Source organism: Cynara cardunculus (assembly GCF_001531365.2).
Source record: "Cynara cardunculus var. scolymus isolate 2C chromosome LG 12, CcrdV1, whole genome shotgun sequence".
Taxonomy (NCBI): domain Eukaryota; kingdom Viridiplantae; phylum Streptophyta; class Magnoliopsida; order Asterales; family Asteraceae; genus Cynara; species Cynara cardunculus.
In genome coordinates, this window is record NC_037539.1 from 34,169,500 (window position 1) to 34,188,390 (window position 18,891).

Here is an 18,891-nt window from a genome sequence, read left to right on the forward strand (position 1 = left end):
ATATATATATATATATATATATATATATATATATATATATACCACAATCAAATTAATCTTCTAACCATCTCTCCGAACTTAACCCAAAAGTCACTAGAATCGCAAATACCTAGGTCAACAATTATTGCAAACCCACTAAACGACAAAAACCAATTTTTGGGCCACCAGTCTGCAACTATTACGGATTCGGGCCAGAACCAATTTTCCTATGAAGGTGGACACTTACGAATCTAGCATTATGGATCCAAGGAAAATGGTTTTTGGGCCGCATCTGTAATAATTACGAAGCTGTGGTTACGTACCTGGTCCAAAAACTCTAAAATTTTGTCGTAGTGACTTTTGAGTTAAGTCCGGACATAAATAGTTATGAGGTCAATTTTATTGTAGAATATGATCATTTGAGTCAATTTATATATATATATATATATATATATATATATATATATATATATATATATTAGACAAATATTTGGTGTGGAGTAATTAGATGTAATGATCTATAGAATCAAAGATATTACAAAAACTAATTCCATCATTCATACCATACCATACCACACCATACCATAGGATTCTTGTAACATTCACTTGCTTTTCTTGCTCATAGACTTTGATTTTTTCATTTTCTTTCCCTTTTCGTCAAAACTACTCCAACCATACCCAATTGGCACGGCAAACGGATCTACTACTTGATCCATTGTCTTTTGTTGCACCCTATTCGTCAATGTTCCAGACCGACTACCATTCCTTGACAACCACGACGATGAAGCAGAAACGGAAGCACGTCGCGTTCCTTTCTCCTCCTCCTCATCGTCATTGTTTCCTCCACCACTAAAAAGTTGACGTGGACTTGAAAAGGGTGTAAAAAATTGTTCCTCCGGTGGTTGGAGCTCAACAAACTTGGTAAATGTTATCAACACTCGTACGGTTGGCACCACCGGAATCGCCACCTTCAAATCCAACAACCATAGAATCAAAAATTTTCATTTAACTAAACAATTACGCCTTACTCGGTAACTAAATACTTATCATCTCTTTCCATGTAACAGATGTCTACACAAACGATCTTATTGTGCTATTTTGTTGTTCTTTATGCTGACAAGGCTCTTAGCAGATATAAAACACTTGTACTAAGTTATTTTCAATAATAGAGAATCTTAATTGATAAAGTTAAGTGATGGAAAAGAAGGCTTTAGTCAATGTAATGTAGGCACCACACTACTACTATATGTTTGTAAGATCAAAAAAGGGAAAGTTGGTGATGGTGAAATAACTTTAAACATGTCTAGGGAGGGACATATAGATTCATAACAATGGACCCCACTCAAAGTACTTTGATTTGTGAACTATCTTTTTTTGGGAAAGACCAATTAAAGCTGGAATTCAGCATTACTACTAGTAAAAGGTGGTGCTTAATTATGTTGAATCAAATAAACATATTAAGATAAAAGACACAAACTGTGTTTAATGACCTCATTTTATGTACCATGTTATATCTGTTAGGGCCCACCATCCATCAAGATTTTCTTGCTCACATTTTGATTCTAATCCTTCCCTTCAAAAACAATATATCATACCCTTTTCCCAGATTGCATTACATAAAATAAACTTGGAATCGTCCGGGTAAGACTCTTGATCCTTGTTTCGTTCTTACCGGGTAAGATTCTTGGTCCTTAATATATTCATCCAGTGAGGTAATGTGACTTGATAAACGTTTATCCAGTAAAAACAAACAATCTATTTTGATGGTCGAAAATGTTAGTTAATTAAATTGTGCGTGAAGACCGAAACCATCTCTACAGCTAAATAAATAATCAAATAAAATAATTTAAAAATGAATTATATGATTTTTTTTATGCACAGCACAGGTACTCATGAGAACTATTGGATCACGCATGGCTATATGTTCTGAGATGGTATCAGTTGTAAAGGGTCCCATTTTAGGCTTTAATTTTATTTTGTCTTAATTGTAGCAAAAGTGTTTTTAATTAATAATAAAAATATAAATTATAAAAGTGCCTAAATCCAAAACAGAAGCAAAATCCAAGCAGGAGACTCGGACCCCATATAAGATCTGTTATATGTAAAATGACGAGTTTAGCCCTTACCTTTACCGGAAACGTGCCTTGTGGGAACTTGGTCGTCAGCAACTCCCTCATCCGTCTAACGGCTTTTACTTTGTTAGCTAAGATGTCCAGTAACGGCAGTAGCTCTTCCGTTTGTAACGGAAAGTGTTCCGTTAACCAAACTGACGGACGTAACGTCTTCACGTACTCTTTCTCTTTCGTCTGCGGTTGTACCACCGGTAACGGCGGCATAGGAAGGGGCGGAGGTGCACGTGGACGTCGACGGCGTTCTGGTATGATGTCCACGCTTTTCCGGGATACCGACACCACTTCTCTGTCTCCGCTGACGAAGCTACTGTGCCTCCGGCGATCGGAGACGCTGAACCGTGGATTTTCGGCGACAAGAAATCCATCATCGGAGTCTTCTTCGAGCTCTAGTGGCATGATCTGTTCACTTCCGGCGATGTCGACATCACCAGCGGCGATTTTGCGTGATCGGAAACTGAAATGTACGTTGTGTATCTCGTAAACCCTAGCTTTCCACTCTCCTACGCTTTCGATCTTCTCTTGCCTTCTCCAATTAGTCCGGGCAAATAATTCCGCCTTGGTCACGTCCATGCCCGGCCGGTAAACGCTCGTTTGAGCACAAAATCCGGCGATGTCGGTATCGCTTAACGGAGATCCGGCATTCTCAAAGGCGTCGAAGATTTTACGGTCGTCATGATTGAGAACGAGCAAGGAACCAGACGGAATATCTAAGCTCTGATCACCATCTCCAAGGAAGAGAAAACTCTGATTTGCTCGTTGAATTTTCAAGCCGTCGTAGCCAGCAAGCGAAGTATCGGCTCGTAAATTACCATCTCGCTTCCAGATCTTGTACGTGTCTGAGGGAGCAATTTTCCCAACGAAGGGAACAATAGAGCTCTCGAAGTGAAACGAGATCTCCATATAGAAATCACGCATACGTCGGAGGACGGCAAGGAGCCGGGGAAGACGACGACGCCACTTGGACCAGGCAGAGACGTGATGGTACTGGACGAGTATCGCAACAATGTCCGTACACCGCCGACACACAGCCTCCTGCAAAGCATTCCATCCATCTGCGTTCTGTAACGATACGTCAGCACCGGCGTTGGCAAGTGTACGTGCAGCAAACGCGTCATTGGTCCTGACAGCTAGGTGTAACGGAGTCTCCCTCTTGGGATTGTCACGCCGATCGAGTACGGCGGAGATTTGATCGGAAAGCTTCTCTTGGGTTAACGAGTCTGACTCAGAGTGAATCCTAGTCGGGTCGGCTAGCCGGGGCAAAGAGGATACGATACGTGAAAGGGTTGTATGATCACCTAGAGCAACGGCATAGTGGACAGGGCTGTTGGAGTAATGTTCAGGTTTAATCGTCTCCGGTGACACCTCCTTGGCCGGCGGTAAGGGTTTGGACATTTTGATGTTCTGTAAAATCATAGACTTGGAAACAAGGAAATGGAAATGGCAGTTTCATCTTTTTGACTAGTATCCAATCGGCGCGCCTTTTCATAATTTCCTACACACAAGTGAGTATAAAATTTTAAATTATTAATTATTAATTATTAAATAAATATGTAAACAACACACATTCTCTCTTTTTAGTCCTTTAATTGTTTATTTTTTCTTTAACTTTCCAATTTTGGAAGAAAATTAAAGAAAAAGATATAAAAACGAATTTAATAGTGTTTTTGAAACGTAAAGAACAGAAAAATAATTGTTTTTATTTTTATTTTGAATATTTAATAAATTGAATCAATTATTTAAAATGTGATAAGACTTAACAGTAAACTTTTGAAACCGTAAATTTTGAAAATTCAGAGAGCAGGTTCGCAATTACAAAGGTAGATATTGTGGACCTAGGTTAAGTTTGTAAAAAAATTTGTCGTTTGGCTTGCCGTTGCAGACCAATGACTATTTTCGTAAAAATGGGAAGAAAATGGCTAAGAGGTCAAACCAGTCCTCAAAATGGTTATTGTAATTAATTTCTCTAAGACTTAACAAAAAAAATTATATTGAAATAGGATATAAAATTAAAATTGGAAATTTGATTAAAAATTAGTAACAATTATTAAGAACTAGTTGTGTACTCGCGCAATGCGGCGGGAGCCATGAATTTTAACGATTTTGAAGTTCCACTGGTTTTATAAGATAAGATTTAACGATGATATAGGTTACACTTAGTCTTTACATATTAATATAATTTGAATAAATAAGAGTTATAGTTCCAATTACAGACTATCAATGAAAAAAGTTGTATGACAGTTTAAAATCCAATATATTTAAATCCAACATATTTAAACGACTCTACAAATGTATTCGATTTACACCAAGAGCAAAGAACCAAGAAACTTGAGTTTTAAGATAACATTCAAAACCAATAAAGAAAACTACAAATTTGACAGATCATAAGCCATGAAAAGACAAAAAAAGAAGGGTTTTAGAATGAAATTTCAACTGCTTACCCTCTTTCTTGTCCAGAAACTCAGATTAAGGTTGAATTAATACATGTATATATATATATATTTCAAAAAAACCCAAGAACATATTATACAGTGCAATTTGGACAGCCTAACCCCAAAATATATAATATATATATATATAAATAAATAACTATAAAAATATAAATCGTAAATATTAAAAATATTTTTTCACAGTATAATTGATATACGATTATGTATGTTAATTTGATAAAGGTTTAAAATGAAACATTTAAAAGTAAATGACGTAAAGTAAATTAATTAATTAATTATAGGGATATAAAGTATAAATTTAAAATTATAATTTAAAAAAAAAAATCGGTTGTGAGAGGGTGAGTATATGTGAGGGGGTGGGTGTATGTGAGGAGATGAAGGGTGAAAAAGTGAGTATAAATGATATTTTGGTCATTTAGTATTTTAAGACTTTAAGACTTTTGCTAAATTTGCTTAATAAGATATTATAAATTAATCTTTTGCCAATTAGGGCCTATTTGGTTTTTTTCCATTAAAATTTATATGAATAAATTTGTCTGTATTGATAAAGGTGTATATACAATATAAGATACATTGTTGTACTGAATAAACAGTCTGAATGTCATAAATGACTAAAATCAATAGATCCAACCAAAATTTGTAGTCAGCAATAAAATGTTCATGCTACCCAAAAATCCAAATTAAAAGATTGAAAGAAAAACATGAGTTCATTTATTCAAATCGAGACCCAATGTTGGATTTAGAACAAGACACCACAAAATGAGATCAACTGAGTCAAAAGCTTCATCACCAAAGCCAAAAAAGAACACCACATTTGATTGTAGGACAAAACAAAAAGAAACGTCATGTAGAAAAAGAAGAAACACTGCCATGCCCTACATAGCAAAATAATCATCATTTCCTTGCGTTTACCCACACCACAGGGAGAAACTGTAGGTCACAAGAACAAATAGGGTTTTTCTAAGAAGAAGATGAGAGTGTTAATTCGAAGATGAGAGCATCAATGTGTGAACTCGATTGGAAGTGCGTCTTTTTTGAAATAGGGTTTTGTCTTTATTGCAAAGGACTCAGTTTCTAACTAACAGATTAACCATCGGCTAAGCAAATAAGTCACAACCGAACTACTTTTTATAGATGAGCGAACAAGTCATAACTCTTATACAACCTGTTAAAGTCCTTACAAACAGCCCCTTACTCTTTAATAAGTGTTTATCTCTGATGATAAAAAAAAGTCTTGTAAAAATCCATTAATAGGTTGCGAATCGAAAATGCTTTTAGACATGGTTTGCTTCCCATGGTCCACGATTAACCAGGTATTGCATCTCAACCTTGTGGACGGTTTTTTAGCGGAAGCGGTTATTAGAAAGTTGGCACAAGCACAACTTAGGATGATTTAGTTCGTGTTGTGTTGGATTACAGATTTTATGTTCAATGAAAATAACTGTAAACCAGATAGATCCATATGAAAAATGGTTGTTCGGTTGATAAAATCATAGATTTATTAATGGAATTTTAATGATGATTCAGAATCAAACGACAGTCTTTAACTCGTCATGTCCACTTTGTTAGTGCAACCTTGGGGAGAGGATAAACCGTCACTATTATGGTTCTTTAAATGGTAATACAAAACCGTCATTACATGATATAGTAAAAAATAACTAACTTTTTAATACCATCATTAGATTTGAAATTTCGAGTTTTTATATTTTCAAGATTTATTTTCAAAAATATTTGATTTTATTTCTAAAAGCCATAAAAAAAAACAATACAAATTTTTGTTGAGAATGTCCCTATTTTATAAAGTATCTCTCAATATAAAACACATATACATTTTATAAAAACAAGTTTTACAAAAACTCTTATGAGATTTATTTTATAAGACATTTTAAAATTAATTCATCCAAATCGATATTTAAGTTTAGATACCACTCATATCGTGTATGTCAAACCCTGAAATCTGTAAAGAACGACTAATTTAAAATTTTCAATAATACACCAATTAAAGGATAAATCCTTTTTTGTAAATTAATACTTGAATTATCTCGAATATCAAATCTAGATTTGACATCAATCGTTCATAAACCAAATGTTACATAAAGACTAGGTCAAGGTCGGGTTTTACTAAAACTCAATAAAGTCGCTATCTCCAAATGCGGAAGACGTCTTCGATTTGCTAATTACTTCTCGTACCACTAAGTAGCACTTCTTCATGGTGTCATTAATATCATTCCCAAACGAGAACCTGATGCACATGCCGACAAATAAAAAAGGTTAGACTTAACACCTAGTGAGTTCAAACAGTTTTCATTGTAAATATAAAAGCGATAAAAGTGAAAGATGTTATTTAAATCATAATTTTCAAATGAAGTGTATTTAGTATAAAACCAAATCTTTTCCAAAACCCACCATTTTTGTAATAAAAAACTCATTTATCAAAACACCCATTTATCATGAAACCAAAGCCCAGGACTCACCAAAAACATGAATGAGATTAAATGTTCAAATACTGAAAACGTGGATAAAACTCTATTATCCCAAACACCCAAGACATGGACAAGGTTCAATACCCAGTCCATAAATAATGGAAAACGCTCCATACCCAAACACACACATAAAACATGGATAATACACTTATCCGAAAATAACACCTTTTGATGATAGGGAAGACTTGTATCTATCGAATGTGGCTAACACGAAAGTAAGTCGCATTTTATGTTAGAGAGTTCCACTATGGATAACAAGATCACCAGGTTCAACCGCCCTGGATAGTCCGAGTCCTCCAACAATCCTAGTCAAACTCGTTTACTAGAAATAATAATCACTATGGCCTGACGGTCATCAAGCTCAACCACTTACAGTCAATAACTCGAGTGCTCCGAGAAGGCTTAGGTGGTCATCAAGTTTAACCACCAACGGTCTGCAAATATTTCTAGCTACAAAACAGGGATAAAGATCCCATGTAAACCAACTAACTGACTCCTATGTTTATGAATCAATTGCATTACAGTCTAAAATTACATGATCAAATTAAATGACTAACACACTCAAGCATGTAAATACATACAAGTATGCCACAACTACATATAACCCCGAAATCTTAACATATAGCAAATAAAACCAAACAAATGTCCCCAAGTCTCATCCGAGTCAAACAAAGCCAAAAACTCAACAACCCAATCGACTATACAATAAAAGTCATTAAAGCAATGAAACACATTTTACCTATGTTTATGCAAATACATGCTCCAAAGGCATGATTAATTCAAAAACCCCTCATTGGTTAGGACAAATCAATTTCCAATTAAAATCATGTCATTTATATTTACAAAATGTCTCATAACACAACAATATGCATTTTCCATACCAAAAATACATTTATCACAAAATAATCTCCACGAGATAAATCATAAAAAACCCACACTTGTGATTTATATATCGAAATGTCCAAAATATACTTCTCAATATTTTATAAAACCAAATGTGTAAAAGATGCAAATCTATCAAGAAATCAATACCATTTGCTAAATCTTAAGGTAAACATTTCAACACTCCAGTGTAAACATTTTTGGCATGTACAAAATTTTTACAAAAAACAACTTGAACTCATCTTGTTAGTTAAGTTAAATCTAGGTTCCAAACCCATCTCCAGCTTCAAAGGCGATACAAGCTTTAGATCCACAAATATACATCTCTAAAACCTTATCTGAGTCACATCCAAACCTAGAAATACACCAAAAGTAACCTCGAAAATCAGTTCTATAACAAACCTTAGTCAAAAACTAAAATCACCCAAAATACTTAAAATGGACAAAACTCATAATATGAATGATACATCAAGAGGAATGTTCTAGAAGGTTGTAATGAAAGGTTTTGACAAGAATACATATTTAGAAGGTTATAATGAATTTACAAATGGGCTTCTAAGAAAACTCTAAAATGTAGCATATAAGATCACATATAGGTAAACGCATACCCAAAGCTCTCATTGGTCACCCCATATGCATATAAGTTCGATTAACTCTTCACTAAAACAAATATATAAGCATACAAAAGAATACACAAGAATAAAGGTACTTCAAATACATATAAAGTATGATCAAAACATAGGGAAATAATTTCCATGGGGCATATAGTCATACATTGACAAGATTATAAAACATATAATCATACATCACATGGAATTGATGATCAAATCATATAATCAATGTACAAAGCTTCAAAGCATATTTGTCCAATTGATGTGATTGGTAAAACAAATTTTCAAACACATGGATACTCAAATACTTTGCACCATTCATTTGGGTAATATCCAACTCACACTTGAATACCTAGATGAGTCACAACTCACACTTGGTCATTATCTGAAAGAATTTTAGAAACCAAAGCATCTTAAAAACATTTCAGGATGAGAAAACTTGTCACTTTATTTTGAAGGATCAATTGTGAAAACAATTGTTTATTGGATCACAACGAATGCCAGATTACACATTCAAGATTCGAAGGTATTGGCTAGATACGAGCCATCCTAACACGTGAAAGCACCAACAATGTGTTTCCAAAACTCTCTTCAATGTATACCAATTTCCGACACAAATTGGTATATATTGAAAGAGAGTTTTTGAGAACACAAATTGGGAAGTAAAACAAAGTGCAGAGAGTTTTATAAATCAAACTTGTAAATCAATTGCTCACACCAATTGATGAAATCAATTTAGAAAGTTTAATCAAGTATTTGATGATACTCTCCTTCTCAAAATTAAGACCTCCAATCTTCAGAAATTAAACCAAGTTTTAAAACGAAGGCATAAGAAAAAAAAATATTTAGAGCATATATCCTTAAATAATTACTTGCCACCGTAAAATATGTCAAGCAACATGACATGCAGAAACACTTTCTTTTCATGTTTTTGTGTAAATTAAAACATTTAAAAGTAAGCATGATCAATAAGATTTTTGAAATACTTGCATTGCACAAAGTATCCATATAGTTCTAACATAACACATGTTTTAAGACAATTAATTCTCAAAGATATAGCTTATGTTATGCAATATATAATTCTTATTCAGAGGACATAATTTGCCTAAATCCTTATTGATTGTCGTTCACTTATATTGGACAATCCTACACAAGGTAGTGAAGCCATTCGAAACTGATGTTTCTGCATATACATCAAACATGCAATCAACAGTTTTAAAGGAATTTCCATTTGTATATGCATAAGCACGAAAAGAAGAAATTTTTATTTTTAAAAGGATTGTGATACCAAAATTGCAACAAATTATGACACCTCCCATCTTCAGAATTTAAACCAATTTTAAAATGGAGGTATAAGAAGGAGATCAAACATTTAAAGCATATATCCTTAAATAATTACATGTCACCGTAAAATATTTCAAGCAACATGACATGCAGAAACACTTTCTTTTTATGCTTCTGTATAAATTAAAACAATTGAAAGTAAGCATGATCATTAGGATTTTTGAAATACTTGCATTGCACAAATTGAGTATCCATATAATTTTAACATAATACATTTTTGAAGACATTTAGTTCTCACAGATGTAGCTTATGTTATGCTAACACATAATTCTTATACAAAGGACACAATTTGCCTAAATGCTCACTGAAAGGTAACAAGCCATTTAGAACTCATGTCTTCGCATATACATCAAACATGCAATCAATAACTTTTAACCAAAGGGCCTTCGGCCTAGCGGTATCGTAGCCCTTGGCTTCTTAGGAGGTCAATGGTTCAAATCTCACCAAAGGTGAGGAGGGTGTGTGAGTTTATTTGTTGCATTTGTCGTATATAAATATTATATACTTCAAAAAAAAAAAATTAAAGGAATTTTCATTCGCATATGCATAAGCACAAAAAGAAAAAAAAGGTGTGACAATATCCCTGGCAGATATAACAAACTAAACGAGGAAACAATTTATCTTCCGAACTAAGCTACAAAGTATCTCGACAAGTTTCTCACTCATAATTTTCTATGTAAAGTGAAACAGAAGTTGAGGGAGCTCGAACAAGCAATGTGATGATCCAATTGTTGGAATAAGCCTAATTGAGTATTTAATCTCAAACGTGTTCATAACACCAAAATGATACTCGTTATCATACCTTTTCAAATTCAAATGCCATACAATTATCAAAATATTGAAACTGTCTTAATTGCTAGTTTAGAGGCTAACAATTTCTTTCTCCCTGTAAGCTCATTTAGTTTGTTACCTATTTATTAAGCGTTTCACCATTTTCAACAGTTTTGGCTACTTAGTTGTGTGTGTGTGTGTGTGTATGTGAGCGTTAAGCCTTTCTCTTCATTTCTAATAACAATTAATCACTAAATCAACTGTTTAAGAAGGTCAAGTCAAGATTAATCGCATTTTCTCAATGTTGAAGTACTCTTGCTGATCATATATGAGTATTTGTATCAATAAAGCGACAACATTAGTACTGAAAACATAATCATATCAAACTTGCAATTGGAGGTATTAATGCTCTAACCATAAATATAGCTCGTTTGTGCTCTTCTCCTATTTACTTGACTTACAAATAGTTTTTTTAAGTACTCAGAGTTACTATATAATTTAGTATCAAGATTTATATCTTCATATATCTAACAAAACAAAAATGTTTATGAACTTCATATGAATTAAACCACTTGTGCATTCAGTTAAGTGTTTACTTAATCTCCCATATGGAGCATCAAGCATAAAAAAGTAACTCAATTGTCTAGATTTGCTCACTACTTAAATCAAATGTTATCTGAAAAACAAGATATATACTTTGGTTACAAACAAAATTATGTGATGTTTGTTGTCAATTCATTTGTTTCTTACTAATTTTTTTCCAAAAATACCACTTCACGATGGTTGACATTTTGGTATTGATACTAACTGCTATATAGTTGGTTATCATTTTAACCAACACGAATGCAACATGCAATTAGAAGAGAAACAAAACAAAATATGTAAAGTGGGTATGCAACAAGTTTCACAGACTTGCCATCAATAAATGAGAGAACGAGGGTGAGAAGCAGTATGTGAATTTATGTTATGTCAGTATTAAATGAAACAGTATATATTAGTTGTAACATGAGTCAAAGTACATATTATGAAAAGGAAAGGAGATTATATGTGAAAATCTAGTTACAATGGACATCATCCTTGTATTGTCATGTTCATCCATTTCCTACATTTAGAACTTAAAAGAAAGTTGGTCAAAAAAGAACACACCATGCAACAAAGTTGGGTCTTTGTACCAACATGAGAAAGAAAAAGGTTAAAGCATACAAGATTTGATTTAACATATTTTGGAGGGATCATTTAGTAATTTTGCTAAGGGCTTATTTGAACCCATGGTCAGAATATTTAGAAATTTTAAATAAATAATTTGATATTATTATTTGTGGACAACTGTTTTTAGGAAAAAAAAATTCAATTAGAATATATAAAAGACCTTATCATTATTCAAGGGTGTTCGTGATTGCTTATTTGAAATAACTTATTGACTTATTCCAGTGTGGCATCGGTAATATACATTTTTGAGTGTTTGGATAAACAACTTATACCGGTACCAAACCGGTAATAAAGAGTTTTTGAAAAAGTTAAACCCTTCTAACTTATAATAAGTTATTTAGTCATTTTTTATTTATTTACTATTTTAAAACATATTTTTAATAATTAAAATTAAAAATTAAATATAATTATGGTACTGTACATCCCTGAATTATTGAGGGCAATGAAAGCATAATGGGTGCCAATCAACTACAGTAGAAGTAATAGCACCATGGCAAGAAGTTTAATTTATTTATATAGAAATTCGTTTCATATAATTCACATGTGTTGTTCTATGTACATCGAATTTATATCAAAATTGAATTAAAAATGATATTAAAGTATTTTCAATAGAGGTTCTTATAACCAGTTTTTAATAACTAGTGTTTGAAATCGTGTGTTTTTCCGTGATCAAAGCATATGTTGTGAAGTCCAAGATTCATACAAACATGATAAGATCTTCAAGAATCAAGATGAATAAAATAGTAGAGAGAATATCATCAAAGATTGATTTGATTGAGAGAGAGAAAATTACAGCTTAAATCTTGATTACAATCTGCTAATTACTTGGTAATAACAATTACAAAGAAAATACTATTTATACTAAGGAAAATAGAAAAGCTACACTATTACAAGGTAAGAAAGCTAAGGAGAAACTTGAATACAACTTTAAATCTCTTACTCAAACCCAACATTCTCCCCCTTTGGATTCAAGTTTGGACTCTTGTAAATTTCGTCTTTCGAAGTCCAAGAATTTTCTCTAATCTTCTCAGAGCGTTCCTGTATTGAATTTTCTCCTTGTTCAAATTTATCGCGTTGACCAACAAATATCTTTCCTTGGAGCTCATCCTTTCTGATTCAGCAGCTCTGTCATTATTCACCCTTTTCAAGTCAAGTGCCCTTCTCACTAATCTTATCGTACCATCATAATATTTATTCAGCTCACTAAATCTCATGAATTTCTTTACTTGAAGTTGAGCAAAGTAGATGACCCCGAACTCTGGCTTCTCAAGAATCATATAGACAGGATAAGCATCAATATCTTCTAATTCTTGATTTGATCTTTTCAGATTGATGATCCGTTGATTGTCTTCAAGGCCCATTTGAACATCAATGRCCATCGCCAGCTTAACATGACAACACATAAATCTCTTGATAGCCTCAAGAGCAATCAGTTCTCCTTCCTTTATGTTCGTCATGTTTCTGAGTTCAAAGTACATGTATTCAAGATCATCCAAATATAAGTTTGAAAAATCTGCTTCGTTGAACCTCCAAATCTGACCATCCTGCCTAGTAACTGTAAATACAGGATACCAGATTCTTAAAAGCTTTTGAGTTGTTTAATCGTTACAATCCGATGCTTGGTACGCACTTCAATTATTGGTAGGCACTTGGCTTTCAAAAGATGTCTGTATTCAATGCGGTAATCTTTGGTCTGACGATGAATGCCAAGAACCTTATCACCGCTCAGAGCTTTTCGATGTCGGATGAAAATTCCAAAGTAGACATCTTCTAAATATGGCTCTCGAATTCTTGCTCGATCATAACCAGGAAAATTTGCTCTGATATGGAATGGCACATAATCTCTAGTGAAGATTTCGGTAGGATCAACTTGTTCTCTTTGAGCAGGGATGTCTGACACATCAGGTAAAGCTGCAGTGGAAGATTCTGGAGCAGTCTGACGGTCACTTTGAATAGGAAAGACTAGATCTTCATCATCTATATCAGCTTCAAAATCAAAATAGATCCCAGTCGACTCGTCAATGTTGTCAATGTCTTCTCCAAAATCTTGCTCTCCACCCAGAGTAGTAGAAAACACATCGTTGAAACCTACGTTGGCAGACAAGTCCAATAACATCCTTGTTCCTACCGTGGAGTCCGCCGGCTTTTCAACTATTGGCTCGATCGTAGGACTTGTCTCCATTTCTTCATCTTCAATTACAATGGCCTCAATTGTTCTTTCCCGAACAGATTCCAGGGCAAAATCTTCAGCAATAACATCCTAAGTTGATGGCTCCTCTCCAACCCTTGCACCTTGCTCAGATGACTCGACCAATCTCTGTCTCTTTCTCTCCCCTTCATGACTATCTGGATCATCCAGATCGTCATGCCTTCGTTTAAGAGATGTGGCCTGAGACCTGCAAGTTTCTTCTAAGGTAGACACCCGTTCAGCTAGGTCATCCATTGAACTTTTTAGATCTTGGGTATTGGATGTGATTAACTTACTAACTTTATAGAAGCTAGCAGTAACCACATCTTGAAAAGCCAAAAACTCTGAGGCTCGAACAAAAGGATTAACATCTAATTGTTGTCGTATGAGGCCGACCAAATCTGCATCTTCAGCATCTGGATTTTGAGATGCCATCAATTTTGCATATAGTAACAATTTCAGTTCATCCACCGATTGATCTGGTACTGACGGTTCAGGTACATGTGATGGTGATGGCACAGATGGTGGCTCTTCTTCTACAACTTCCTTTCCCTTCAAAAGTCTTTTCAGACTGGCCATTTGAGCATCCAAATTATCTTGAACAGCCTTTAGGGCGCCGTCCAAATATTCCCTTGACACGAAGTCGGGTAAACTCACACCTGGTTCACTTAGAATACCAGTTGTAACAACAGTTGAATAAACTGTTGTGCCTACGTTCAATGTTGGCGTAATGTTAGCATTGGTAGGACTTTCGACCTGTCCTTGTGGAATGTCAAAAGACACCACTCCGGTCGTTCCGGCAGGTTCACTAAGAACTGCACTTGGAGCAACAGATGCTCCTAACTCATGTGTACCTATGTGTATCGGCTCTAAACTCGAGGTGCACAGAATCGAAGTCGTAGGCTGGGGCAGCGGCCTACTTATTTCAACAACTACATTCTCCAAATGAGAAGTAGTTAGCAGTTGTGCTCTATCCCCTTGTGAAATTGAAACAACTGGTTGTTGAGAACCAGTTGAGTGGATGGGTGGGGTGTGCATTTGCATACCTAGGCTAGCTATGTCTTGTTCAATACCAGCATTCAACGAATGAATGTCAGTAGCAGATATGGGTGCCCGACTATGTGTTTCAGCTTGGGAAGGAGCTTGATCTTCTTTTTCTGCTCCACTCTCACCCTCTCCATATTCTTTTTCTTCCCTTTCTCTCAACCTCTCTTCATTTTCAACAAAAACACCCTCATCTCCTCCTTCATCAGATAGATCTTGAAGTATACGATCGTAATCATCGCATTCTTCAACGTTGAATGACAAAGAATGTAAACTTGGACAAGGTTGTTGTTCTGAATATTCAAGAAATATGTCATTAATGTCATCAACAAGAGTCCCAATAGGAATATTCTGAGTAGGAATATTCTGAGCAAGAATATTCTGAGCAGGAATAGATTGAACACGATCATCTGCTCCATCATCATCATCATCTTGATCATCACCAGAATCTGCCTCATTATCAGTTTCAGTAGCTTTCGAACTTGAAGAAGTCGTGGAAGTACTGTCAGATGAAGTAGTTTGCTGATTAGACGCTCCCCCCGCCTGTTCACCCCTCTCAATTTCTCTTTCTCTCATCTCACTTCCCTGTTCAGGTAACCCCTGTTCCTGAACACGCTCTTCTATTTCTACCTCCTCTCTTACAGCTGAGGCATGGGGTGATCCTTGGGTAAGTTCTACCGGTTCTGGTTGAGCTATTGGATCTATCACTCGCCTATAATCTATTACGCACTGAGCGGTCTGATCAGCTAAGGCAATAAGATCTGATGGTACTGGCATTATGGAGTCCAAGTCTTCAACTTCTATGTGCTGCCTTATTCTGGTCATGACGAATGTAGGCCCTTTTTCAGAATTTGACCTGGCTGGAATATCTTCATTTGCATTCATCATGGCCTTGATAAACAATTGCAAAAATCTCTGAAAAGGCACAAATTTTCTTGCCTTGGACGGAAATCTTTTTGTATTAACCAGCTCTACTAGTTCATTCCATATGACTAACACATAGTCATAGTTTCTTGAAAAGACTATTCCATGAAAGAACTTTAGAAACGAACTGATGCATGTGTTTATGCCCGCGGTTTTCAATGTCAGACATCTATTTAGAATTGAGAACAGCAGATGCCATATGGAAGGTAGAAATCGTCTTTTGAACTGAGTAGGATTAGTCAACTCAGCAGAGTATCCTAATCTTTTAATATCTATGCACAACTGTTCATCAGAGACGAAGTCTTCGAAACCAGTAGATCCAGGACCAGGCAGACGAAGAATTATTCTTAATCGTTTCAATGTCAGGCGACTGACATATTCGTCTACTTCTCCTTGGAAATAGATAGTGTTTCCGTCATTTTCTAGAGTAAGCGTACCCCAAAATTGTTGAAGATACACCATCGGAACAGGTGTATTGGCAGATAAGGAATATGCTATTGGGTGGCCTTTCAGAATTTCTGGTATAATTGGGTATTCGGCTGGCATCACAAAAGAGAATGTATGATTGTTTGACTTTATGTCTAGGTATTTTATTTGAGGGAAAAGGGTTTCTGAAGGAATGAGTTGGTTTGACGGGTAAATTGGAATATTTTCAGATCTGACGGAAGGAACGTGAGATTCTTCGTCAGATTGATGTCGTTGATCCGCCATTAACCTGTAAAAATTCTAAAATATTAGTACCCATTTTATTCAAGAAATTTGAATTAAAAAAATACAACAACAACAAAAATTAACAAAAACAACAAAAAAAAAAAAATTCTAAAAAAAATTTAAAACAAGGAAAAGAAAAAGAAAGAAAGAAAATAAAACACAAGCTAAAAAAAATTACTAACCCTAAACAAAAAAAAAACAACACTTAGGCTAAAAAACACTTAGAAAAAAATTTAAAACATATTGACCGGATTAGAAGTCCGGACAACATACTAACACTTAGAAGGAAAAAAGGTTGTGACCGGATTAGAAATCCGGACAATAAAGAAAAACATACAAAAATTACTAAGTCTAAAACTTAAAAGGACTAAATCGGACAATCATCAACCGGATTAAGGTTGTTGATTGGAGTAAACTCCGATCACCTTGTCCGGTGAGATATCCGTTCAACACAAAAAACATTCAAACACACTAAAAATTCAAAATACACACTAAAATAATCAAAACATACACTAAAGAAATCAAAATACACACACACAAACATATAACAAAGTTAAAACTGATTTTATTAGAGTTAATCCTTTTATGGTTCATTTTAAGATTCGATTATGAAGAAAAATACAGATTAAGTCCAATCAGTCCAATACGAATCCAAAACGATCAAGGAATATGTATAAAGGAATCAAATGATGTAAACCATGATTAGCACAGTGATAAAACAGTAGAAGAAAGTAAGTCTTGAACGATAAACCAGAGAGTTTGAGCGGAGAAGACGATGAATAGTAAATGAGGATAAAAAATAAAAAGTAAAAATGAGTCGAATATTTATAGTCAAAGTCAAAAACCGTTCAGATTCTTAAATCGCTCAAAGCTTATCCGGATTAGAATAAATCGGTCAAGAGGTGTCCGATTTATGAATTGAGAAATATCTAAGTATTAATCCGGACAATAAATCGCTCAAGGCATGTACGATTTAGAAGAACACCGRTCAAGACTTGTCCGGTTTAAGAATAAATCGCTCAATGGTCAATCGAATTAGAAATAAATCGCTCAATGAAAAAGATAAATCGCTCAAGTTAAGAATTAAACCGCTCAAGAATTAAACGATTTAAAGACTTGGAAACAATTCTCTCAACAAACGATTTAAGAAATTGGACAAGTGAATTCAACGATTTAGTARTCCGCTCAATCCCTTTGCAAAGTATATCTAATCTTATCCGGATAAGAGTTTATCATATAGMCTTTTGTCCGGATGTCTAAATCGGACAATAAATCGCTCAAGTGTTGTCCGGATTAGACTAAATCGGCCAAACACTTATATTTCAAAACTCAATTATCTTTCAAAAATTATATAATACTCAAAATACCTGTAAGAAAATTATACACTGTTAGTTCAAAACAGATAAATTTCACTCCCCTCAAAATATGATCAGATAAAAGAAAAACACTCCCCCTCAAATATTGATTCCCATGATCAAGAAATTTAAAATCAGATAGAAGAAATTGAAACACTGACTTGTATTTTTAAAATACAGATATTTGACTAAATGAATTTGAACTAAATACAATTCAATAAATTGAACTATTTTTAATAAAAATACAAATTTTCAAATTTAATATACCTAACTTAGATACAAGAAAGCTAAAGCGTTTTTCATCTAAAACTTTCGAAAATAAGCCAGCTAGTTGAAATTCTGTATTTACAAAATACAGTTCAATGGTTCCTTTTTCTACATGATCTTTAATAAAATGATACCAGATATCTATATGCTTGGTTTTAGTATGTTGAACAGGATTACATGAAATAGCAATAGCACTTTTGGAATCACAGTAAATAGGAATTTTATTAAAATAAAACCCATAGTCTCTGAATTGTGTCTGCATCCATAGCACTTGAGAACAGCAGCTTGCAGCAGCTACATATTCTGCTTCGGCAGTGGAAATGGAAACGCAGTTCTGTTTCTTTGATGCCCAGCTGACTAGCTTATCTCCCAAAAACTGTAGATGTCTTGTTGTACTTTTCCTGTCCAACATACAGCCTGCATAGTCTGCATCTGAATAAGCTGTCAGTTCAAAACTAGTACCCTTGGGATACCAGAGTCCAAGATTAGCAGTCCCTTTATGATAACAGAAAATGCGCTTAACGGCACTTAGATGGGACTCCTT

General features: G+C 34.4%; 1 protein-coding gene across 1 annotated transcript in view; it reads right to left on the minus strand.

Moving 5' to 3' along the window:
* Positions 1–494: 494 nt before the first annotated feature.
* The window catches only part of LOC112523844, a 41,512-nt gene continuing 23,115 nt past the window's right edge, over positions 495–18,891 (minus strand). Inside the window, exons 4-7 of the mRNA XM_025133518.1 lie at positions 15,279–15,539; positions 7,415–7,491; positions 2,106–3,512; positions 495–947 (exon numbers count right to left, since the gene is read on the minus strand). Coding sequence (XP_024989286.1) covers positions 582–947; positions 2,106–3,512; positions 7,415–7,491; positions 15,279–15,539 — 2,111 coding nt within the window. The 3' untranslated portion in view covers positions 495–581. The remainder of the gene's footprint in view (positions 948–2,105; positions 3,513–7,414; positions 7,492–15,278; positions 15,540–18,891) is intronic.